This window comes from Coregonus clupeaformis, chromosome 9 (assembly GCF_020615455.1).
Source record: "Coregonus clupeaformis isolate EN_2021a chromosome 9, ASM2061545v1, whole genome shotgun sequence".
Classification (NCBI taxonomy): domain Eukaryota; kingdom Metazoa; phylum Chordata; class Actinopteri; order Salmoniformes; family Salmonidae; genus Coregonus; species Coregonus clupeaformis.
The window spans coordinates 6,557,868-6,583,114 of record NC_059200.1 but is presented as its reverse complement, the minus strand read 5'-3'; the positions used below and the strand labels follow the sequence as shown (position 1 = coordinate 6,583,114).

The 25,247-nt window shown below is 40.8% G+C and overlaps 1 protein-coding gene and 1 pseudogene across 2 annotated transcripts; one reads left to right on the top strand and one right to left on the bottom strand.

Annotated features, from left to right (window-relative positions):
- Positions 1–3,106: 3,106 nt before the first annotated feature.
- LOC121574549 lies at positions 3,107–6,708 on the bottom strand (annotated as a pseudogene).
- A 10,401-nt stretch (positions 6,709–17,109) lies between these two features.
- On the top strand, positions 17,110–24,368 carry chrne (cholinergic receptor, nicotinic, epsilon). Of its 2 annotated transcripts, XM_041885761.2 has the most exons (11): positions 17,122–17,935; positions 18,428–18,561; positions 19,205–19,249; positions 19,465–19,574; positions 19,771–20,030; positions 20,289–20,489; positions 20,950–21,064; positions 21,184–21,298; positions 21,527–21,734; positions 23,572–23,705; positions 23,981–24,368. In XM_041885761.2, the coding sequence occupies exons 1-11, from the start codon at positions 17,854–17,856 to the stop codon at positions 24,146–24,148; spliced, it is 1,572 nt and encodes a 523-aa protein (XP_041741695.1). In that variant the 5' UTR covers positions 17,122–17,853; the 3' UTR covers positions 24,149–24,368. The 2 variants fall into 2 exon arrangements, with proteins under 2 accessions (XP_041741696.1, XP_041741695.1); XM_041885762.2 differs by lacking the exon at positions 23,981–24,368 and having other exon boundaries at positions 17,110–17,935; positions 23,538–23,667.
- The last annotated feature ends 879 nt before the right edge of the window (positions 24,369–25,247 follow it).

Here is a 25,247-nt window from a genome sequence, read left to right as displayed (position 1 = left end):
GAAGTGAGGCTCTGGGGAAACATTCTATTTTCAACCTAGTGGGGAAAGCGGAAGTAAAGGACCAGTGGAGTCAAGAGGTAGCGTCAAGCAGATGGATGTAATCTAATGTAATCTCATTCACCATGATAATCCCTATGCATCTCCTTCAACACTTATGTATCCTGCTCTCTGCTCTCCTCTGGCAGTTGATGGCCACCTACCTAGCCTGACCTCAGGACATGTCATCTAGCCAAGTACCCCGAGCATAAATACCGTTCATGGGAGACATTGGCCTGTACTGTAGATCACCTAAGTTACAATGTATAATATGAACCTCGAAACAAATTAACCAAAACCACTACATTTGAGCACTTTTTTCATAAAATATACAAGATAAGTAAATGTGCTAGAGTCTGACTGTCAGACTCTGACTCTGTTCTCAGATTGGACAGTGCTTCATGATGTTAAAATGTCATAGTGGTTCTGACTCGTCTACCCTGACCACTTTACAAGATTATAACAGAACTTGACACCCAGTCTTTGACCTTCACCTCAACTCTCACCACCCTTCACATTCTCTCTCTCTCTCTCTCTCTCTCTCTCTCTCTCTCTCTCTCTCTCTCTCTCTCCTCACTTCCTCCTCTACGCTATGCCCTTTGGCTCTCTCCTTGCTTCTCTCATTCCGTTCATCCTTTCTGGGAATGGGATCCAGTGGAGGACAACAGAGAGAGAGCAAGGATTACATGGCATTAGAGGTATTTGCGGGTTTAAAATAGTGTGATCAAGTGTAACGCAAGTGGCTGATATACTGTGCATGCAACAGCTCTCTCTCTCTCTCACACACACACGCGCGCACACACACATACAGACAGACAGACACACACACACACACACACACACACACACATACACACACACAGAGAGACTCACAGACAGTGATTTACATGTACTTTCTACTTATGCACATGGTGCTCTGCAATCCTGCTTAGGCGTCCACATTTCACATTAACCTACAGTTAATTTTCTCTGAATGCTTGTTCAGACTCTTTCCATTAACAGCCTAAAGCAATATTTCTGTCTCCATATTCAATCTCAAGAGCATTTTTCATTTTTTCTAACCATCACATTACAGTCAGACACTTAGTGGTTATTAATATATTTTTTAAATTACAGTTAATTCCCAAATATATATTCTGAGGACAAAAAGTAATTGTAGCTTACATTCAAAAATCTCTTAAATGGTGGCATTATGCCATTCACAGCATGTGTGTCCAAGCAGTGGTGAGTGCTTGTGAGGTAGAAGTGATTACTTCACAAATGCTCATTTAAATGACTTTGTCACTCACTGTTGTAAGCATTCAGGGTTCAGTGAGAGTGCTGTGCTTCTGTAGGACAGCACTATGACCTCTAGTGGAATTAGTCCAGTACTGCAACAGGAGATCAAAAGTACCTAATTGTCATACCTGAGCAAAAGTATAACAATAATAATATAATATGCCATTTAGCAGACGCTTTTATCCAAAGCAACTTACAGTCATGCGTGCATACATTTTTGTAAAGATACCTTAATAGAAAATGACTAAAGTAAAAGTGAAAGTCAACCAGTAATTTTACTACTTGAGTAAATGTCTAAAAGTATTTGGTTTTAAATATACGTAAGTATCAAAAGTAAAAGTATAAGGGGCACATGCCAACACTCAACAATCATTTACAAATTAAGCATTTGTGTTTAGTGAGTCCGGCAGATCAGAGGCAGCAGAGATGACCGGAGATGTTTTCTTCGTAAGTGTGTGAATTGGACCATTTTCCTGTCCGGCTAAGCATTCAAAATGTAACGAGTACTTTTGGGTGTCAGGGAAAATGTATGGAGTAAAAAATACATTATTGTCTTTAGCAATGTAGTGAAGTAAAAGTAAAAGTAGTCAAAAATATAAATAGTAAAGTACACTACAGATACCCCCAAAACTACTTAAGTAGTATTTAAAAGTATTTTTACCTAAGTACTTTACACCACTGCGTATCATTGTGTGATTGCTTCATTTTTTCAAGCCAGAGATTCGTTTAGAACATTTTAACATATCAAAAATATTATTTGTACTGTGTAAAATGTGTAGGAATGCTTAAACGTACTTAAACCATGACAACAACAGTAGCTAAGATCCTAGTGAATCACTACATTGTGATCAATAATGTCCATCTGATGTGTACAGCAGCCCTAGAAAATATTAAAATTACATAATGACAGTGTCGGGCATGGATAAAGTCCTTTGCCTTGGGATTGGCCTCAGATTCAACGATGGCAATGCCGAATTACGCATCAACATATCAGTCACTCACAACAATCACTGACCTATGGAATTACATTGGCAGCATCATCCTAATTTACAACAGTACCTAATAAGTTAGACTTGTTTTTCAACCAGATATAATTCATATGGTCTCCTGTCTTCCAACAGTGTAAAAAAGTCCATTACATGATCTCACACAAACAGTGACATGACAATGACTTATCAATTGTACAATGAAGACGAAGTTTAGCTTTAGTTGATTGTTTTTACCTGCACTTTGGTCATATGGCCCCTGTGGTCATATGGCCCTTAATACAATTTGGTTAACTATGTTATGTTAGTGGTCCTCTGTAGCTCAGCTGGTAGAGCACGGCGCTTGTAACGCCAAGGTAGTGGGTTTGATCCCCGGGACCACCCATACACAAAAATGTATGCACGCATGACTGTAAGTCGCTTTGGATAAAAGTGTCTGCTAAATGGCATATTATTATTATTATGTTAGGATCACTCACTCATGACTACTTGAGCAGCTCATTATTCTTGCTTGTGAACTTTAACCTGATAGTAGATGGTGTGTTGATAGTACAGCATATGAAACAAGGCACCAGGGGATAGACTGTAATACCTAGTTCCCACTATTGTGCTGACCCGAACCATACTGTGCTGGCTCTATTTTATTTTCACATGGTCCAATCCAGCATGATTTCAACCTCTGTTGTGGATGCGTAACCATGCCAGCGCAGTACAGCTCAGCTTGGTTCGACTCAGTAGTGTGAAAAGAGTATTACTGTAATGTCCAGATGTGGCTGGTCTCTCAGGAACAGAACCCCCCCCTTCTCCTACGGCAGGTCCAGCATGCCATGCTCCTCCCGGGCCCTCTGAGTTCTGTCATACACCTCTCCGATGGCCCGGACCACCCTGTTCAGCACCATCCTGGCCATCTCCTGGTTCATCACACACACCCCGCTCAGGCATGGAGATGAAGGCTATTTCTTCTGCCCTGGGTACGAACCAGGAGTGGTGGTGGGCCATGGTGTGCTGATAGGCTTCAAGGCAGAGCTCAGAGGTGCTCCGCAGCTAGCTGCCCACAGGCCCCTCCGCCAGCTTCTCCAGGAAGCCCTGCAGCCACAGCAGGGCCCGGTGCAGCCGGAGCAGAGTACAAGACCCGGAGTCTGTCATCTGCTGGAAGTCCACCAGGCCCCGGCTGCTAGTTGCCTCCCGCAGGGCCAGGTCACGGATGATGGAGGTTTTGGTTTCAATCTCCTGAGATATTAGTCCAACCATCAGACCAAGAGTCTCCATGAACCTGTCACAGAGGGAGGAATAGGAAGAGGAGAGAACCAAACAACAACCACACAGAGCCCAAATAATCCACCACTCCCACAGCCCCCATCCATTTGAGTTCATTCACCCTGGTTCATCCAAGTGGATGTGAATGTCCCTTTTACTCAGCCAGGCTGGGATCTGGTGTGTGTGTGTGTGTGTGTGTGTGTCCTGCCTGACGGGTGATGGAGAGGGAGGGGGAAAGAGAGAAAAAAGAGACCAATAGATTAATTTGAGTACATTTGGTTATCCCTATTGAATCCATTCATATAAAATCCAGCTGTACAAATAAGTTTAGAATTGTTTTAATTGTATTTCACCATACTTCTCTGTCTCTCGTTGATTTACCCTGTTTATCTAATTGTAAAATGTAAGACAATAATCCCATTGGTAATCCAAATGTCCATCTGTAAAGAGAAAGAAGACTTCTAAGAGTAAGCTACAATGTTTTTACTCACCACTGGGCACACCACGTAATTTCAACGTTGAAATTAGGGTAATATTTGGTTGAGATGTTGATCAATGACATTTCAAACTTTATTCACCAACTCAAAAAGACAGCCAGAAGTATGTTGAATTTCTGATGTGTTATCACTATGCTTTCACCCATCTAATAGCACAACCAAATTCCAATGGAAAAACAATGTCTGATTTTTGGTTTAGTTGTCATCTAAATGTGTTATCACTGCGCTTTTAACCATTTAAAAGCACAACAAAGTTCAAATGGGAATACAATATTTTACTGCAGTGGGCTAAATCAGGGTCACACAGAGTGTTTATTGGTAGTCTTAAACAAATCTACTTTGAAACAAAAGTATACACCTCACACATGATTATGGGCTTAAAAAAAAGAAGACATCTGTACCATGTCAGGTATAGAGTTGAAATGTATAACATTTTGAGTTTGCATCCCAATATTACACTTTATATACATCACAGAAGACTGAAATATAACAAAACCGTTTGACATAGAAACACCGGATCTTCTGCATTTAAAAAATAATTATGTTTATTAATTATGGAATTACTAAAAAAATTAATAACATTCCACCCATGAGGCCATTAGGTCATTTGACTGCAGGAAAGGGCTACTGTGTTATCACTGTGCTTAATCTAATAGCGCAACCAAATGACCTGGATTGTAGTTGAGATTACATTAAAAGTACATAGTGCAAGTGATCAATGCTGTTCAAGATTCTGTGCATATTATCACAGCAATTATGAAGATCTCCACAGACCTGTGACCTTTGCATGCTATCTTGAACATGCACACTGTCTATGATTACATTAGAATACATTTATCGTTACTGTAGACTAACTCAAAATGAGGCCATGGATGTGTTACATTTACATTTTACATTTTAGTCATTTAGCAGACGCTCTTATCCAGAGCGACTTACAGTTAGTGAGTGCATACATTTTTCATACTGGCCCCCGTGGGAATCGAACTCACAACCCTGGCGTTGCAAGGTTAAATAAATACTGTTACATTACTTTGTAAGATAGCCTTAACTTTAGCCTATTTACTGTATTACAAAAGTAATATTGAACTGTGTTTAGTTGACAACCCAACCAAATAACAACATTCCAATATCTACTGAGTGGCGCAGTGGTCTAAGGCACTGCATCGCAGTGCTAACTGTGCCACTAGAGATCCTGGTTCGAATCCAGGCTCTTTCGCAGCCGGCCGCGACCGGGAGACTCATGGGCGGCGCACAATTGGCCCAGCGTCGTCCAGGGTAGGGGAGGGAATGGCCGGCAGGGATGTAGCTCAGTTGATAGAGCATGGCGTTTGCAACGCCAGGGTTGTGGGTTCGATTCCCACGGGGGGCTAGTATAAAAAAATATGTATTCACCTAACTGTAAGTCGCTCTGGATAAGAGCGTCTGCTAAATGAGTAAAATGTAAATCTAATGATTGCATACACTCTTAGAAAAAAAGGTGATATCTAGAACCTTAAAAGGTTCTTTAGCTGTCCCCATAGGAGAACCCTTTGAATAACCGTTGCAGGTAGAACCCTTTTGGTTCCAAGTAGTAAGGGTTCTCCTATGGGGACAGCCGATAAAGGTACTACATTTTTACAGTTAAAATACGTCTTTACTATTAGGCCCATAAAAATGTTTTATGCACAGACAAGCGCATGCACAAATAGGCAATCCAGTGAAAAAAATAGTAGCCTGCCCGAATGTCACAATATAATTAGCACACGGTAATTACAATTAATAATGTCATTTCTAAATTAATACCTGTTCATTTCTGAACTGTAAAATAAAGTGCAACCAAAACACCTAATCCTTCAGAATAGTGAGGAAACCTGTTAGACAGACATGATTTATAATTGTAACATTATAAGACTATGTCCTTCTTTCTGACCATTCTACCAAGCTATCAGACACTGTCATGACCTCAGTGACAATGTGTACTTGATGGGGGTAATAAAGGCTTATTAGATCACTCATACATTCCGTCTCATATCATGAGACTGACATCTGTGATAATGGGAGACGCATGACAATAGGCCGGCCACCCTTTTGATCTAAATAAGATTCAAGATCAAATGGATTATTGCAAACTTGTGTATGACACATTTTCAATTGACAGTACACATCCTTGCAGCATGAACAGCAGTTAACTGCTTGTAAATTGAATGTTTATTTGTGCTTCACTCCTATCTCCTTCTCTATTCTAATATCTTTGTTAAGTGTATGTTTTCCTCACTGCAACTAAGGTTACGGTGCTGGATGAAGTTAGAAAAGAGGCAAAGCTTGCCCTGATTATTGTGTAGAGTAGCAGGATGTGGTGGTGTGGACCCAGCCTAACCAGCAACCTAACCACCACAAGAGGAAATAAAAATGTCTAGAGATTCCTAGGTCAGCAGGCACAATGTGATATTATTCTATACATTCCAAACAAGTGAGGCATGTGTAAATCAATAAAGCTACATTACATAGGCTGGCTAACTCATGGAATGTTTACTATACCGGACACGTGCTCAGCCACACACACAGCCTCCCCTCAGTGTCGGCTTGAGACAGATATGTTACTCAAGGAGCCACATGGAGCCGAGGAAGAGCAGTAGAACCACGGTGGCCACAGCAGCCTTGCCCTTTACCCCCATGCTCACACACGGCTGTGAGAGTCAGCCTGGCCCTCTTTCTCTCCCCTCTCCCACTGAATATGCTACAATGCCTGCCAGCCTCTATCTATCCATACCGCTGCCATTTCCTCATGCGAGTGAGTTCACTGGTCCCCCCACTCTGTGTCTGTTTCGGTCTCTCTATTGGCCCCTTTAGAGGAAGGCCCAAAAAATTGTCAAAGACTCCAGTCACCCAAGTCATAGACTGTTCTCTCTGCTACTGCATGGCAAGCGGTTCCAGAGCGCCAAGTCTAGGTCCAAAAAGCTCCTTAACAGCTTCAACCCCCAAGCCATAAGACTGCTGAATAATTAATCAAATGGCCACCCGGACTATTTGCATTGACACCCCCTACCCCATTTGTTTTTACACTGCTGCTACTCGCTGTTTACTCTCTATGCATAGTCACTTTACCCCTACCTACATGTACAAATTACCTCGACTAACCTGTACCCCCACACATTGACTCGGTACCGGTACCCCCTGTACAGTGGGGAGAACAAGTATTTGATACACTGCTGATTTTGCAGGTTTTCCTACTTACAAAGCATGTAGAGGTCTGTAATTTTTTATCATAGGTACACTTCAACTGTGAGAGACGGAATCTAAAACAAAAATCCAGAAAATCACATTGTATGATTTTTAAGTAATTAATTTGCATTTTATTGCATGACATAAGTATTTGATACATCAGCAAAGCTAAACTTAATATTTGGTACAGAAACCTTTGTTTGCAATTACAGAGATCATATGTTTCCTGTAGGTCTTGACAAGGTTTGCACACACTGCAGCAGGGATTTTGGCCCACTCCTCCATACAGACCTTCTCCAGATCCTTCAGGTTTTGTGTTTGAAAAGGTACGGCGTTAAGTGAGTGAGAGGGGAAATGGTTGCATATCCCAGAGCCGACCGGGGGTCTATGAACAGGGGTAGTGAGAGAGAGAGCTTTCAATTTTGTGTAGATGAGGGATATACATTTTTAAATATAGTATACATCTAATCTAATTATTCATTGTCCTATCATGATGGAAAGATCCCTAACCCTATAACCTGGACACCCACCTGAGCGACCCATACACCAAAGAGAAGTTCCCATCTATTTTATGGACCTGCTGTGAATATGCAGCCTAAACAGAGAAATAAATGCGGTCAGAGACCTACTTGAGCAGCACCGCCCCCTCAAGATTCTGAGCCTGCCTGGCAGGGTTGGTCCTACAAAGCCAGAGCCCCTGATGGGAGAGCATAATATACAAGGAAATTCTCAAAGCTGCTAATGAGAACCTTGACGACCTTTTACCTAGCCGGTGGGGATTCCGGTGGGGTACGCCCACCCAGGTAGTGGCAGTGCTGGCAACACTGGCTGCAGTAACCCAAGGGGGAGGGGGTCACACTCGGACAATCAGAGAGGGGGTTTATCATTGTGGCCCAGGTGGCACAAAATAATCAAAGGTCTGACCGCATGGAGATGCTTGGGAAAATGGTTACAACAGGGGATCAGAGTGTTTGTGTCTCAGGTGAAGAGGGTGGATCTGATCTCCATCACCTAGGACTTGACATAGATTAAGTAGATTAATCAAATCTCACATTGTTGTCAATTTCTGCTCAATTTGCATGCTTTCTCAATCAGCTTTAACTGTATGTGCACTCGTAGATCAAGTTATTTCTCGAGTTGGGCTCTGGGATATAACAGCCGTTGAGTATCGGATTTTATGGTGGATTGTGGAGGAGGGGGTTGAGTGTGTTGGAGTATGTGAGTATGTGCGTGTGTGCTGGTCTGGCATCTGTTGTGGGGGGGGTGGGGATGTTGGGGGGGGGGGGTATGGGATGGACCGCGGGAATTATTTGCTAGGATAATAATTGCTTGTCAATTAATTAAATGTAATACAATGGCAATCCTGGTTATATGTTAGAATCCTATGCGTGAACTGCCGACATTATTACGCATATTAATTGATAATGATGGAAAATAGGATATGCATAATAAAAAATAAAAAAATTGTTATATAGATATATATATATAGAGGTGAAAGCATTGGAAATGCTTTTGGCGGTTAACCTGCTTCTGTTTTGTGGGTGGCACTGTGTGCTGTTTTCGATGGATGGGTCCTGGCCTCTCGGGGCCTTAGGGATACGGAGGGACGTGGGGGGATGCTGATCACTGGGATGACGGCTCAACTTGGGATGGGGAGGGGCTTTAGCGGGGAATTAGTGGAGAACAATTGAAGGGTTACTCCGTAGCAATGCAAATATCACGGTACAGCTATATGGACACTCAATCATTACGCTATTTTTTATTGGTAAATTTACAAACATATATAATGATAAATAGACTTGAAACTTGTATCTCATTATGGTGTATGGTGAAATAAGTATAGCCAGTTATAATTGTAATGGCTTAGCTGATAATAACAAAAGAAGAACAATATTTACATGGCTCAAAGAGAAGGAATATAATATCTATTGTATACAGGAAACTCATTCAACAATTCGAGATGAAGTAGCGTGGAAAAAAGAATGGGGGAATATACTTCTCCCATGGGCAAAGAAATTCAAAAGGGGTGATGATATTAATTAATAGTAATTTCGATCCGAATGTGCAAATTGTCCAAATAGATACGCAAGGTAGATGGATTATTTTAAATATGGTATTGGACCATAAACAGATATGGCTCATTAACCTTTACGGACCAAATAATGATGATCCACAATTCTTTGACAATATATATAATAAATTATCAAGCCTGCAAGCAACTCAAGACAATATTATTATGGTGGGGGATTATAATACTGTTTTAAATAGCTCAATGGACCGAAAAGGAAATCACACCACAAACAATCACCCACATGCTCTTAAGGAAATTGTGAATGTCATGGATACATTAGAACTAGTAGATATATGGAGGCTTAAATATGCTGATCTAGTGAGATATACATGGCGGAGACTGAATCAAGCTAGTCGTCTTGACTTCTTTCTTATCTCATTCTCGTTGGCACCAAAAGTAAAAAAAAGTGTTGATAGGGGACAGAATGCGGTCGGACCATCATATAATAGGCATATACATTACTCTGACTGAATTTCCACGTGGGCGAGGATATTGGAAATTTAATCAAAGCCTATTAGATGATAATTTATTTATAATTAGAACAAAGGAATTTATAACTGACTTTTTTCCAACATAACATAGGTACAGCGAATCCCCTCATTGTATGGGACACCTTTAAATGTGCCTTTAGAGGCCATGCAATTCAGTACTCATCTCGAAAACAAAAGCAATTTAGGTCAAAAGAGTTTATACTAAGAAAGGAAATAGAAAGTCTAACAGAACAGATAGATGGCAATAAAAACTGTAACATAGAGGCTCAGAATAAATTAGAGGAAAAACAAAAAGAAATGGAAAAACTTATTCAAGAAAGATCAAGTGTAATATATTATAAAAATAAAGCAAACTGGATGGAATATGGGGAAAAATGCACAAAATTCTTTTTTAATCTTCAACATAGGAACGCTACCAAAAAGAACTTAATGAAACTGGTTACAATTGACGGAGTCACCCATAATTCACCTAATGATATTTTGAAGGAAGAAACAAAGTATTTTAAGCATATGTTTTCTTTTCAGTCGCCTCCATCTCCTCTAACTGAAGCTAATTGTAGAGATTTTTTTCCTATTGATAATGTCAAATTAACAGCCACACAGAAAGACTCATGTGAAGGTGAAATTACAGAGGAGGAACTTCTGGATGCAATTAAAGACTTTAAGTCCGGGAAAACTCCAGGGTTGGATGGCATACCAATCGAGGTATACCAAACCTTTTTGATATACTAAGAGGACCGTTATTAGCATGTTTTAACCACTCCTATGTAAATGGTAGATTATCTGACACTCAAGAAGAAGGTCTGATCTCATTATTACTGAAACAGGATACAAGTGGAAAATATAAAGATCCAGTCCATTTACAAAATTGGAGGCCCCTTACACTTCAGTGTTGTGATGCAAAAATCCTAGCAAAATGTATAGCGCATAGAATTAAAAAGGTATTGTCGGATATTATTCATTCTAATCAGACAGGTTTTTTACATGGAAGATACATTGGAGATAATATAAGGCAAGTATTGGAAACAATAGAACACTATGGAAAATATGGGAAACCAGGCCTGCTATTCATAGCAGACTTCGAAAAGGCATTTGATAAAGTTCGACTGGAATTTATATATAAATGCCTGGAGCATTTCAATTTTGGAGAATCTCTTATAAAATGGGTCAAAATCATGTATAGTAACCCTAGGTGTAAAATAGTAAATAATGGCTATTTCTCAGAAAGTTTCAAACTGTCAAGAGGAGTGAAACAAGGTTGTCCACTATCGGCATATCTATTTATTGTGGCCATCGAGATGTTAGCTATTAAAATCAGATCCAATAATAATATCAGAGGATTAGAAATACAGGGCTTAAAAACAAAGGTGTCATTGTACGCAGATGATTCATGTTTTCTTTTAGATCCACAACTAGAATCCCTCCACAGCCTCATAGAGGATCTAGATACATTTTCTAACCTCTCTGGATTAAAACCAAATTATGACAAATGTACTATATTACGTATTGGATCACTAAAAATACAATTTTTACATTACCATGTAGTTTACCAATAAAATGGTCTGATGGTGATGTGGATATACTCGGAATACATATCCCAAAGGAAATAAATGATCTCACTTCAATAAATTTTAATAGAAAGTTAGCAAAAATAGATAAGATCTTACTACCATGGAAAGGAAAATACCTGTCAATTTGTGGAAAAATCACCCTGATTAACTCTTTAGTATTATCCCAGTTTACCTATTTGCTTATGGTCTTGCCTACGCCTAGCAAACAGTTTTTTAAATTATATGAGAAAAAAATATTCAATTTTATTTGGAACGGCAAGCCAGACAAAATTAAAAGAGCATATTTATATAATGAATATGAATTCGGAGGACAGAAATTATTAAATATTAAAGCATTAGACCTATCACTAAAATCTTCAGTCATCCAAAAGTTATACTTAAATCCGAACTGGTTCTCAAGCAAATTAGTAAGATTGTCTCACCCACTGTTCAAGAAAGGCCTTTTTCCCTTTATTCAGATTACAACCTCTCACTTTCAGTTATTTGAAAAGGAAATAATCTCCCAAATGTCACTATTTCTAAAACAAGCCATAGAAAGTTGGTTGCAATTTCAATTTAATCCTCCAGAAACGACAGAACAAATAATGCAACAAATATTGTGGTTAAATTCAAATATACTAATTGACAAAAACCTTTATTTTTTGACAGAATGTTTAAAAAAGGTATAATCTTCGTAAATGATATCATCGGTAGGACTGGTGGAGTTATGTCGCACATGCAGCTAACAAAAACATATGGAAATGTCTGCTCTACCCAAAATTACAACCAAATAATTGCAGCCTTACCGCAAAAGTGGAAGAGGAAAGTTGAAGGGGGAGAAAGTAAGGAACTTGTCTGTCGGCCTTGCATTAAAGAACATAATTGGTTAAGGAAAACTGTGATAAATAAAAAAAGTATATCAGTTTCACTTAAGGACCAAAGGATTGACAGCAGTCCCATATAGATTGCAAAATAGTTGGGAAGAGATCTTTGACGTACCGATCCCATGGCATAGTGTTTATGAACTGACACGCAAAACGACACCGGATTCAAAAAATTAGAATCTTTCAATTTAAATTATTATATAAAATTCTTGCTACCAATAGAATGTTATTTATATGGGGATACAATCTTCCCAGCTCTGCAGATTTTGCTGTGAAGAGATAGAATCATTAGATCATTTGTTTTGGTTCTGTCCATTTGTAGCTTGTTTTTGGACACAGGTCCAGGAATGGCTAAAGGATTGCAATATTTACCTGGAACTAACCTTGCAGATAGCATTACTGGGTGATCTGAAAAGTCATAGTCAATCAATCAATAATATAATAATACTTTTAGCAAAAATGTTTATTTTTAATTCACAATCTGTAGAAGCAATGAGAATAGAAAGGTTCAGAACTTTTGTAAAACATCACAGTATGGTTGAAATATATATGGCAAATAGAAATCCTATATGGATGGTGTTAAGAGATAGATGGGAGGTATTGAATAGAGTTGAAGGATGGGACTAATAACAAATAACAACAAATAATAACAAAGATAGCTAATAATGTAAGCATACTGTGTCCATAATAAGTATATAGGTTGTATGTTGGGAGCTTTTGGGAAAGAGCACAGTTAGAAAGATATGGCATTTAGAAGCAAACCGGATGGACATCATGAAAATGATCGGAGAGGTTGAGAGTAGAAGTTTAGGAGCAAAAAAATAAATATATATATATATATATATATATATATATATATATATAATTATTGTAAAATTAACTCTGTCTATAAGGTGTAGATAGTAAGTATAGACCGGAAGTAGAGGCCTGGGCGTTGTTGTTCACTAATTTACTCCAAGTAGGGAAAGGATGGTGGGGTTGAAAAGTAATAAAGGGGAATATATATATATAAAATAAAATAAACATGGGGGATTGGAAGTGATGCAGACAATTACATTGATAGAAGATACAATCTATCTGCAATATTAAGCTGATCCATCCCCCCGAAAAAAAAAATAATAAAAAAAAAAATAATAATAATAATAATTTGCATTTTATTGCATGACATAAGTATTTGATACATCAGCAAAGCTAAACTTAATATTTGGTACAGAAACCTTTGTTTGCAATTACAGAGATCATATGTTTCCTGTAGGTCTTGACAAGGTTTGCACACACTGCAGCAGGGATTTTGGCCCACTCCTCCATACAGACCTTCTCCAGATCCTTCAGGTTTCGGGGCTGTCACTGGGCAATACAATACAATCTATTGGGTTCAGGTCTGGAGACTGGCTAGGCCACTCCAGGACCTTGAGATGCTTCTTACGGAGCCACTCCTTAGTTGCCCTGGCTGTGTGTTTCGGGTCGTTGTCATGCTGGAAGACCCAGCCACGACCCATCTTCAATGCTCTTACTGAGGGAAGGAGGTTGTTGGCCAAGATCTCGCGATACATGGCCCCATCCATCCTCCCCTCAATACGGTGCAGTCGTCCTGTCCCCTTTGCAGAAAAGCATCCCCAAAGAATGATGTTTCCACCTCCATGCTTCACGGTTGGGATGGTGTTCTTAGGGTTGTACTCATCCTTCTTCTTCCTCCAAACACAGCGAGTGGAGTTTAGACCAAAAAGCTCTATTTTTGTCTCATCAGACCACATGACCTTCTCCCATTCCTCCTCTGGATCATCCAGATGGTCATTGGCAAACTTCAGATGGGCCTGGACATGCGCTGGCTTGAGCAGGGGGACCTTGCGTGCGCTGCAGGATTTTAATCTATGACGGCGTAGTGTGTTACTAATGGTTTTCTTTGAGACTGTGGTCCCAGCTCTCTTCAGGTCATTGACCAGGTCCTGCCGTGTAGTTCTGGGCTGATCCCTCACCTTCCTCATGATCATTGATGCCCCACGAGGTGAGATCTTGCATGGAGCCCCAGACCGAGGGTGATTGACCGTCATCTTGAACTTCTTCCATTTTCTAATAGTTGCGCCAACAGTTGTTGCCTTCTCACCAAGCTGCTTGCCCATTGTCCTGTAGCCCATCCCAGCCTTGTGCAGGTCTACAATTTTATCCCTGATGTCCTTACACAGCTCTCTGGTCTTGGCCATTGTGGAGAGGTTGGAGTCTGTTTGATTGAGTGTGTGGACAGGTGTCTTTTATACAGGTAACGAGTTCAAACAGGTGCAGTTAATACAGGTAATGAGTGGAGAACAGTAGGGCTTCTTAAAGAAAAACTAACAGGTCTGTGAGAGCCGGAATTCTTACTGGTTGGTAGGTGATCAAATACTTATGTCATGCAATAAAATGCAAATTAATTACTTAAAAATCATACAATGTGATTTTCTAGATTTTTGTTTTAGATTCAGTCTCTCACAGTTGAAGTGTACCTATGATAAAAATGACAGACCTCTACATGCTTTGTAAGTAGGAAAACCTGCAAAATCGGCAGTGTATCAAATACTTGTTCTCCCCACTGTTTATAGCCTCATTATTGTTATTTTATTGTCACCCTACCCCTCAAACCACCTGACAAAATATCCTTTCTCTATGCCGTCGTGCCTCAATAGTTTTATCAATCTTTAACTTTCTCCTTTTGTTCTGTTTCTGTTTTCTCTTTTCTATTTCAAACCCAACCGTCCTGGTCCTGCTCTCTTTATCTATGCTCTGTCCTTCTTTCACTTTGTTTCAGTCCTTCTCCTTTTATGGCTCCCTCTTTTATTTGCCAAACTCTGTGTCAGTCTTCAGCTTTGTTGATCAATGTAAGATTCCAGAAATGAGCTGAGTTAGTCAGCCGCTAGCTGATTAAGCAAGTGTGATCTGTCCCACCGAAGCAATACCCATTCTCTACACCAGCTAATACAACAAATCCTTTTCTTTAATCACCCCCTGTAAAAACACAGTTCCACATCCAGGCTTACTAAATGTCTAACAGCGTGTTTATATATCAGAGGGGAGGTAGTGTAAGAGAACAAAATGACCACAGAATCACAGTTCAGTAAATAATTAACCTTTTCAGTGGACCTGCAGTGGGGTTTTCCTGCAATTTATTAAATTGCAGAATTTGCCAATGAGTTTGCCAACTGAGCTTGTCAATCAATAACTCCACAAAGTCTGCCATGCCCCTTTATGTCAATGGGAAGCTAAGCAATCTCAATTTATGGAAGAGCTCAATCTGGTCCTCACAAAGAGAGCTTCTGAAAGAAACATTTAGAAGGAACTAAGCCACCAACAGTTGAAACAGAGGCAGTATTTGAAAAAGATACAAAGACATACAAAAAGCTATTTCACAACACCATTGCCGATGTGACTAACATTATAAATGCTGTGATTGGCTGTAGACCTACAAAATCTAATAAAATCTAATCAAATTGTATTTGTCACATGCGCGGAATACAACAGATGTAGACCTTACAGTGAATTGCTTACTTACAAGCCCTTAAACAACAATGCAATTTTAAGAAAGAATACCCCCCAAAAATAAAAACATTAAGTACAAAAAAAAAGTAATTAAAGTAACAAATAATTAAAGAGCAGCAGGCTATATTCAGGGGGTTCCGGTGCCTAGTCAATGTGGGGGGGCACCGGTTAGTCGAGGTAATTGAGGTAGTATCTTGAAGTACGTTGACGTCAGATATATCCTGACAAAACCTGATGACACATTCTGTAGATAGTAGGCCACATCTGAGATGTATGGGTTGATAAACTACTGGGGTATAGGGGAAATACTGTACGTGTTCCTCCATTATCACCATTACTGATAGACTTTGGCCAATTTGTAAGTCGCTCTGGATAAGAGCGTCTGCTAAATGATGTAAATGTAAATGTTATTATCAGTGGCTGTGCTTTTGTTGGGGTGGAGGACGGGCAGAGACACATACTAATCACACTCGTGTGCTCAGGAGAAGAGGGGGATGCATAATTGTGTATTTGTTGGAGGAGGGAAAAGTGAAAACAAGGGCATTCATTAGGGAAGGATGTGGGGAAGGAGGGGTGGGTCATGTGAAGAATTTAGCCTACTACTTAGCCGAAAACACCAACTGAGATAAGTCTTAAGTGTTGATGTGGTGTGTGTGCGTGCATGTGCGTTTGCGTGTGCATGTGTACATTGCTTTGGGGGGCAATCAAAGTGTAAATATAGTTTAGACTGTTGTAACATTGAGGAAGGTGTGCATGATAATAGTATATGTTATGTGGGACATGTGTCCTGCTCTGTGGCTTGAATTTGTGAACTCTGCGACCGTGAGATACGTATCGGTCTCCCAGACACAGAGGTTTCGTTTCACTAATGTATTTTTAGAGGCACTTCGAAGACGGCAGAATTCACACCGAACACATTATACAAGGCATAGATTATATCCTTGTTGTTTTAACATAGACAACTTCACCAACAGTTTCTTTACATCCAGGCAGCTGCATGATAAAATTTGAAGGAAAAAAATCGAATTGACCAAAAGCTACAACAAATATCAGTTAATACCTCCCGGTATCGACAATAAATGTTCATTAGGCCTTTATTTGATTTATTCCATGGAAATGTTCATTAACGTTGGTTGACGTCGTTATCAAATACCAACGACAATTGTATGCTGATATGCTGATGATTGGATTCTTACCTCTCCACTGCATTTTGCGCACATATTCACTGCAGCGCGTGCACTGCTGCCAACTAGCTAGGGTTTGGTCACTCAAATGAATTTAACAGGCGCATCCGGCGTCTCCAATCTGAACACACACACACACACACACACACACACACACACGCACACACACACACACACACACTGGTACATAAGTCATATTAACGAGACCCCTTCCTGTCTATCGTCTATGCCCAGCCGTCATCATGACAAAATCTTCCCTTTCCTTCCCTCCCCACCCCAATCCCCCCGAGATTGACCCGTTTCACTGGAGCCCCGCAGTGCAAACAGAAAGGAGCACAGCATAGACGCTATTTATTTATACCCTCCCCCGGTAGAGAGTGGGGGCAGTGCAATGGAGCAGCTTCCAAACTGGATCCCTGTCACCTGTTCACCTTGCTCACGAGTAGCGTCGACACACGCACGCCCTCACACACACACGTTTTCGAAAATGGTCAGTTGTGGTTTTGGCATATTGGGCCTATAGATGCAATATTTGTAAAACAGAGATAGGCTACTTTGTAAATGGACACTATTCCATTCCAGCCTACTTTCAGAATGTTGTGGGCTATTACTAGTTTGAAACTCGCTGACATATCAAGCAGAAAAGGTCCTCTTCATAATCGGAGCATTGTCATAACCACCCCATAGTATAATAATAATGATTATTATGATGAACGAGTGTGACTTTTAAGACCAAGTTTAGCGCTTCTCGGCTGCTATGTAACCCGAGCCGCGGGTAGCGACAGCTGGGGGAGCGAGGCGAGGGGCAGCGGGATAAGAGAGACGACGAGCCATTCGGAAATAACCTCTCGCTTTCTCTTTCTTTCAATTTGTACTTCACTCAAATCTGGAACTGTGCGTAAAGAGCAATGAACTTTGCGATGGCAACGCAATCCTTTTGGACGTGTTTGATTGCAACTGTAGGCCTACTCTGGGGTGTGACAGTACCAGGTAAGTGCGTATATTGATTGTTTTTTTTCATGGTCAGGATCACGGCTCTTGGCAATGGCACCTCTCGGTGTGTAGACTATTAATCTCTGTCTCCATGCCAAATGTGTGTGCGCCTGTTGTTTTGGTGTTTCTTTGAATCATTACGACACAATGGGGTTGTTATTATTGTTCCTGGGAAGCAGATGTCATGTTCTTGTTTGTATAGGCGCTGTGAAAACTTTCACGAACATTGTTACAACTTTTGATGTTAGGGTTGACATGCCTAAATGCCAAACATGTAAATTGAAAAGGGTTCATTGGGTGATTTTAGCAAAGCAATCGGTCACTGACTATTTAAGGTCATTTTGCGTTTTAAGTGTTATGGGTCCTTTGAAATGTTATGTGTTGTATTCCCTATGGGTTTTACTCCACCCATCTCTCATCATATAATGCCATTGCACTCTGCTGTGTGCTCTCGCTCTCGCTCTCTCTCTCGCCCCCTGCCTGGTGCAGTGAGTTGTAATGAGGAGTCTAAGCTGATCGGGGACCTGTTCAGAGGCTACAACAAGAACATCCGTCCAGCAGCGCACCCCACTGACAAGGTGGCGGTGCAGGTCAAGCTGATTCTCACCAACCTCATCTCCCTGGTGAGAGACAGTTCACACCTGATGCAGCATAACACCATACAACACATATTACACACATTACGCATTTCAGGAAGCATTTCATTGTCCTGTTTACCTTGTGTATCCTGTGCATCAGAGGAGGCTGGTTGGAGGAGCTATAGGAGGGGCTCATTATAAAGGCTGGAATGGAATAAATGGAACACATCAAACATATGGAAAACACATGTTCGACTCTATTCCATTTACTCCATTCCAGCCATTACGATGAGCCCGTCCTCCTATAGCTCCTTCCACCAGCCTCCTCTGCTGTGCATATGCAAATAAACTTGACTTGACTTACTGCTGCAACATAACAATGCCATATAACAACACACAATACATACCAAACATATTACACACACACATTACACACCTGCTGCAACCCAACAACATTTCATACGCATTACCATCTAAACAATCCTATGCTTCAACCATGCCGGGTGCACTACAGTACTATCACATATCAAACTGCCCAGCATAATCCCATAGAGCTGCCACAGTTACCAACTACCCTTTCACAATGTCACTGCACCTCCACATTTATTCCTGTAAGGTTATGTAGGCTACCCAAATAAAATAGACAAATGTTTGCATCAGACCATCATGTATATATCCTCTGTTACAGAACGAAAAGGAAGAGACTCTCACGACTAATGTCTGGATTGAGATTGTGAGTGTTTCTCTCATTGTGGACCTATTTTTTTATATACTGTATCTTCTCAATTAATTTCTCATGTGGTTCCTGCGTACTTCTTTGACTAGATTATTTCAGTTTTTTTATTTTCTCCTACTTTGACCTGATTTCTTTCTATCTGTCTGTCTTTTATTTCCATCTGATCCTCCCACTCTCTCTCCTCTGCCGACACCCTCCGCTCCCTCCCGCAGCAATGGAACGATATTCGCCTGGCCTGGAACACCTCTGAGTATTTTGGCATCGAGGTTATCCGTGTGCCTTATAACACAGTGTGGCTCCCTGACATTGTCCTTGAGAACAAGTGAGCCAGTAGAGGAGGGTTTTCATCTTCTTTTCCTTTGACTTTGTTCCTCATTCTGATTTCCCCCCATCTGTGGCTCTGTTTTGTTTTGACCAATAAACTCTTGAACGCGTTTCATCGCACTCTCTACCCTTTCCTTCCACCTCCTCTCTTCCCCCTCCTCTGTCCCCCCTCCTCTCTTCCCCCTCCTCTGCAGCATTGATGGCAAGTTTGATGTGGCCTACTATGCCAATGTGTTAATCTACTCCAGTGGCTATATGTACTGGCTGCCTCCAGCTATCTACCGCAGTACATGTGCCATAGAGATCACCTACTTCCCCTTTGACTACCAGAACTGCACTTTAGTCTTTAGGTCCCAGACATACAGTGCAAATGAGTTGGAAATCATACTGGCTGTTGACGCGGAGACTGAACAGCCCATTGAGTGGGTGGACATTGATCCTGAGGCCTTCACTGGTATACACACACTAATGTTGCAATGTTTTGTTTATATGGATTTGAATAAATTATATTTCAAAACCCCTTTGATAGTTTTATACTACTACTCAGGTCCTGCATGTGTGACACAAATGCTGTATATGAAACTTTGTAGTTCCTCAAAATCAATCTGTAGGCCTACACCTATCTGCAAACAACTGACACAACCTGTCAACAGGTCCAATCCTAATGAAATGGCTTCTACTCATCCCAGTGTCTTTGTTTCCACCCTGTTAGAGAACGGTGAGTGGGCCATAAAGCACCGGCCAGCCAGGAAGCTGATCAACTCACGCTACACTCCTGATGACCTGGAGTACCAGGAAATCTCCTTCAACCTGGTTATCCAGAGGAAACCTCTGTTCTACATCATCAACATCATTCTGCCCTGCTCACTTATCTCCTCCCTGGTCGTCCTGGCCTACTTCCTACCTGCACAGGGTCAGTGGCAACGCTGCTGCTGATTGGTCAGTGGTGTAAGGGTGTAACTTAGGGTTAATGAAACAGGAAGATGATGCAGTATGCCATCAACAACTGAAGTTAGCAGTTGTCTGCTATTGTTACTTGTGTTGCTTTGTATATTGACTATTATTTCAAATAATTTCTATTTAAGAAATGCTCTAACATAGATTTAATGGTTTTGAGTTTCAAATTAGAGAATGCACTGTATGTTGTTGGACTTTAGTTGGACTCAGTTTGCCTGTGCAAGACAATGTCAATAGGTTACTGCATCCCAACTAAAGCACTTGGAAGCATTTGGAAGCACTTGAGCACTCTCATGTTATGTCTGGAATTGCTAGAGTACAATATATTATGTCTGTTGTCATCTATGAGGATGATGATGGGAAAAGCACTGCACTCCCCTCTGTACCCCTCTGACTCTCCATTGTCCCCTTCACAGCTGGGGGACAGAAGTTAACTGTGTCCATCTCTGTCCTGCTGGCTCAGACTGTCTTCCTCTTTCTTATTGCTCAGAAGGTCCCTGAGACATCTCTCAATGTCCCTCTCATTGGCAAGTGAGTAAGAATTTTCTCCAGTCTCTTTCTTACTGCCTTCCTCCATATACAGTATATCTGTAACTCCATAAGAGCCCAACCCCCTCTCCATCCACATCTGTCTGTTCTTCTCTTCCCAGGTACCTGATCTTTGTCATGTCTGTGACAACGCTTATCGCCACCAACCAAATCGTGGTGCTCAACATCTCCCTCCGCAGTCCCAATACTCACACCATGTCCCCCACTATCAAACACGTATGTATACAGTAACTGTATAATAACACGGGAGAAATGCAAAATCAAAACTGAAATCAAGGCTCCTGTAACACTAGCCCAAACAAACATAGAATGGACAAAGTAAATGTCATCTGTATTAAGAAACAATACAATACGATATGATAAAATGCTACTTTATCAGAACGAATATTCAACTTTTTTCTTGCCAAACTAATACCTATTCCACCTTTCCTCTCCTCTGTTCAGGTCTTCCTGGAGCTTGTCCCTCGATTCCTGGGCATGGACCCTCTGGTGGATGATGGAGAGGCAGAGGCGGAGGTGAATGGAGTGAGGGAGCGACGGCGTAGCTCGTTCGGCCTGATGCAGAGAGCGGAGGAGTATGTGCTAAAACAACCACGCAGCGAGATGATGTTTGACAAACAGAGAGAGAGGCATGGCCTCACACGATCATTTGGTAAGATTAAGGAAAGAGATACCGCTAGGGAGCAAAGGGTAGCGCATGGGGCAATTCACAGTTTATCAACATTTGACAGTCTCCTTTCTGATTAACAACCTTTCAGATGTAGTAGTAAATAGTAGTTACACTCCCATCTGTATTTATTTGGACAGTGAAGCTAAAACTTTTAATTTGGCTCTATACTCCAGCATTTTGGATTTGAGATCAAATGTTTTATTTGAGGCGACAGTACAGAATGTCACCTTTTATTTTAGGGTATTTTTGTACATACTGTATCTGTTTTACCATTTAGAAATGAAAGCACTTTATGTATCTAGTCACCCCATTTGAAGGTGTCATAAGTATTTGGACAAATTCACTTATAGTGTATTAAGTTTAGTATTTGGTCCCATATTCCTAGCACGCAATGACTACATCAAGCATGTGACTCTACAAACTTGTTGGATGCATTTACAGTTTATTTTGTTTGGGATTATGTTGAATCGTGAATAATGATGAGTGAGAAAGTTACAGAGGCATAAATATCATACCCCCACCAAAAATGCTAACCTCCTCTGTTATTGGTAATGGTGAGAGGTTAGCATGTTTTGGGGGTATGATCTTTGTGCCTCTGAACATTTTTCACATTTATCATTATTCACAAATCATTCATGATTATCTGTAATCATGGTAGCATCCACATAATTCTAAAAGTGTTTAGAAACATATTATATTCTTATTTACAATAAAAGTGACTCCAAAATGACATAATACATTATTTACCATGCATTTCAATTGGGCACAAGATAATCCGAAACACAAACTGAACAAACTGCAAATGCCTCCAACAAGTTTGTAGAGTCACAAGCTTGATGTAGTCATTGTATGCTAGGAATATGAGACCAAATACTAACGTTTTTTACTACTTTAATACAAATGAATTTGTCCAAATATGACACATCAAATGGGGGGGGGGGCTAGATACATAAAGTGCTTTCATTTCTAAACGGTTAAACAGATATGTATGAAAATACCCTCAAATAAAAGGTGACATTCTGTACTGCTGGAGTATAGAACTAAATTAAAAGTTTGAGCCTCAATATCCAAATAAATACAGAGGGGAATGTATGTGCATTATCCAGCAAGCCACTTTTCTGAATAGATGTCTGGCTTAATTTGAATTGGTTTTAAAAAGCATTTAGGTTGTATTTGATATTGTAAATAAGTATCAAAATCAATGGGAAAAGGAGATGGGATCAAGATTAGCACTGTGGTCCATCATCAGTGTACCTTTAGGTAACTGTATGTGTCTCTGCTACCATCTAGTTGATGGTATTGATGTGTCTCTGTTACCCTCTAGTCATGGTATTGATGTATCTCTGCTACCCTCTAGTGGATGGTATTGATGTATCTCTGCTACCCTCTAGTGGATGGTATTGATGTGTCTGCTTCCCTAGTGGATGGTATTGATGTGTCTCTGCTTCCCTAGTGGATGGTATTGATGTGTCTCTGCTACCCTCTAGTGGATGGTATTGATGTGTCTCTGCTTTCCTAGTGGATGGTATTGATGTGTCTCTGCTGCCCTCTAGTGGATGGTATTGATGTGTCTCTGCTTCCCTAGTGGATGGTATTGATGTCTCTGCTTCCCTAGTGGATGGTATTGATGTGTCTCTGCTACCCTCTAGTGGATGGTATTGATGTGTCTCTGCTACCCTCTAGTGGATGGTATTGATGTGTCTCTGCTACCGTCTAGTGGATGGTATTGATGTGTCTCTGCTACCCTCTAGTGGATGGTATTGATGTGTCTCTGCTACCCTCTAGTGGATGGTATTGATGCGTCTCTGCTACCCTCTAGTGGATGGTATTGATGTGAGCACCACAGCCAGCCTGTACAAGAGCCTCGCCCAAGCTGCTCCTGAGATCAAGGAATGTGTGGACGCTTGTAACTTTATCACTGAGAGCACAAAGCAAGCAAATGACATTGGATCAGTAAGTATTGCTTTTACTCTGGGGATGTAGGTGTATACCTGTCCATCAGGGTTTGGGTCAATTTAATCTAAATTCAACCAGTTCAAGGCCGTATTCACAAAGAGTGCTGATCCGGATTTATTCGTGATAAAATAAAGGATTAAAAGGCCTTCTCTGAGACACTTTGTGAATACTGGCCTATGATGAGCTGAGAGTTGAGAAATCTTGATAGAACATTGTGGGTTATTATCTCCCCACTTCTACCCCCTTCTGACTCACCGTTAACTGTCCCATAGGAAATGGAGAGCTGGGTATTGATCGGGAAGATGATTGACAAGGTTTGTTTCTGGGTGGCCATGGCCCTCTTCTCCATCGGAACGGTCGCCATCTTCCTCACGGGACATTTCAACTCCGTCCCAGATTTTCCATTCCCTGGGGAAAACAAACGATACCTCCCCAGTTAGGGGGGCAAGGCAAGGCCCTCCCCCTCTCTTAACCTGGTCACAGGTTACAGGACACATCATCATCGTCTTCATATCATTGAGAGCTAAGATGTCTTGCTCATTTATTCACTTACTTATTACTCTTACTTATCTTATTTATTAGTTTTTTTAGCAGTAGATGACTGAAAATGGTATCGTCTTGATATCACGTCATCCTTTTTGATAAATATTTCATCCTGTGTTTTGTGTTAAAGCTTAACCATTTCTTGTTATGTGTGATATACATGTGTGAATTTGATTTTTCATAATACCAAAAGCCTCGAACAGTTTGTGGCGAAGCAGTTGTGAAATTAATTCAACAAGTCTGCTGTGGGCTTTTGTGGGCTTTGTTATGTTAGAACAAAATGAAGAAGCTAGATCTCTGTTTTAGCCTTCAACCTTATTCATACCTTAGTCTTTACACACTACCTTAGGAGGACGCTGCAGATCACCTATACCCTGCAGAATTCTTGTCTTTCTTGTATCTCACTGTATGGTGATGTACACTGAGTATACAAAACATTAAGAACACGTGCTCCTTCCATGACATAGACTGACCAGGTGAATCCAGGTGAAAGCTATGATCCCTTATTGATGTCACTTGTTAAATCCACTTCAATCAGTGTAGATGAAGGGGAGGAGACAGGTTAAATAAGTATTTTTAAGCATTCAGACAATTGAGACACGGATTGTGTATGTGTGCCATTCAGAGGGTGAATGGGCAAGACAAAAATTGGAAGTGCCTTTGAACAGAGTACGGTAGTAGGTGCCAGGCGCATTGGTTTGTGTCAAGAACTGCAACGCTGCTGGGTTTTTCACACTCAACGGTTTCCCTTGTGTATCGAGAATGGTCCACCACCCAAAGGACATCCAGACAGCTTGACACAATTGTGGGAAGCATTGGAGTCAACATGGGCCAGCATTCCTGTGGAACGCTTTCGACACCTTGTAGAGTCCATGCCCTGACGAATTGAGGCTGTTCTGAGTGCAAAAGGGGGGGGTGTTCAACTCAATATTAGGAAAGTGCTCCTAATGTTTGGTATACTCAGTGTATATGTATTTTACTAGACGCTCTTATCCA

Coding starts and splice junctions, on each gene's coding strand:
- chrne (XM_041885761.2), top strand. CDS start 17,854: ATGAACTTTGCGATGGCAACGCAATCCTTTTGGACGTGTTTGATTGCA. Junction 20,490..20,949: donor CTACTTCCTACCTGCACAGG/GTCAGTGGCAAC, acceptor TCCCCTTCACAG/CTGGGGGACAGAAGTTAACT. Junction 21,735..23,571: donor TGGCCTCACACGATCATTTG/GTAAGATTAAGG, acceptor GCTACCCTCTAG/TGGATGGTATTGATGTGAGC.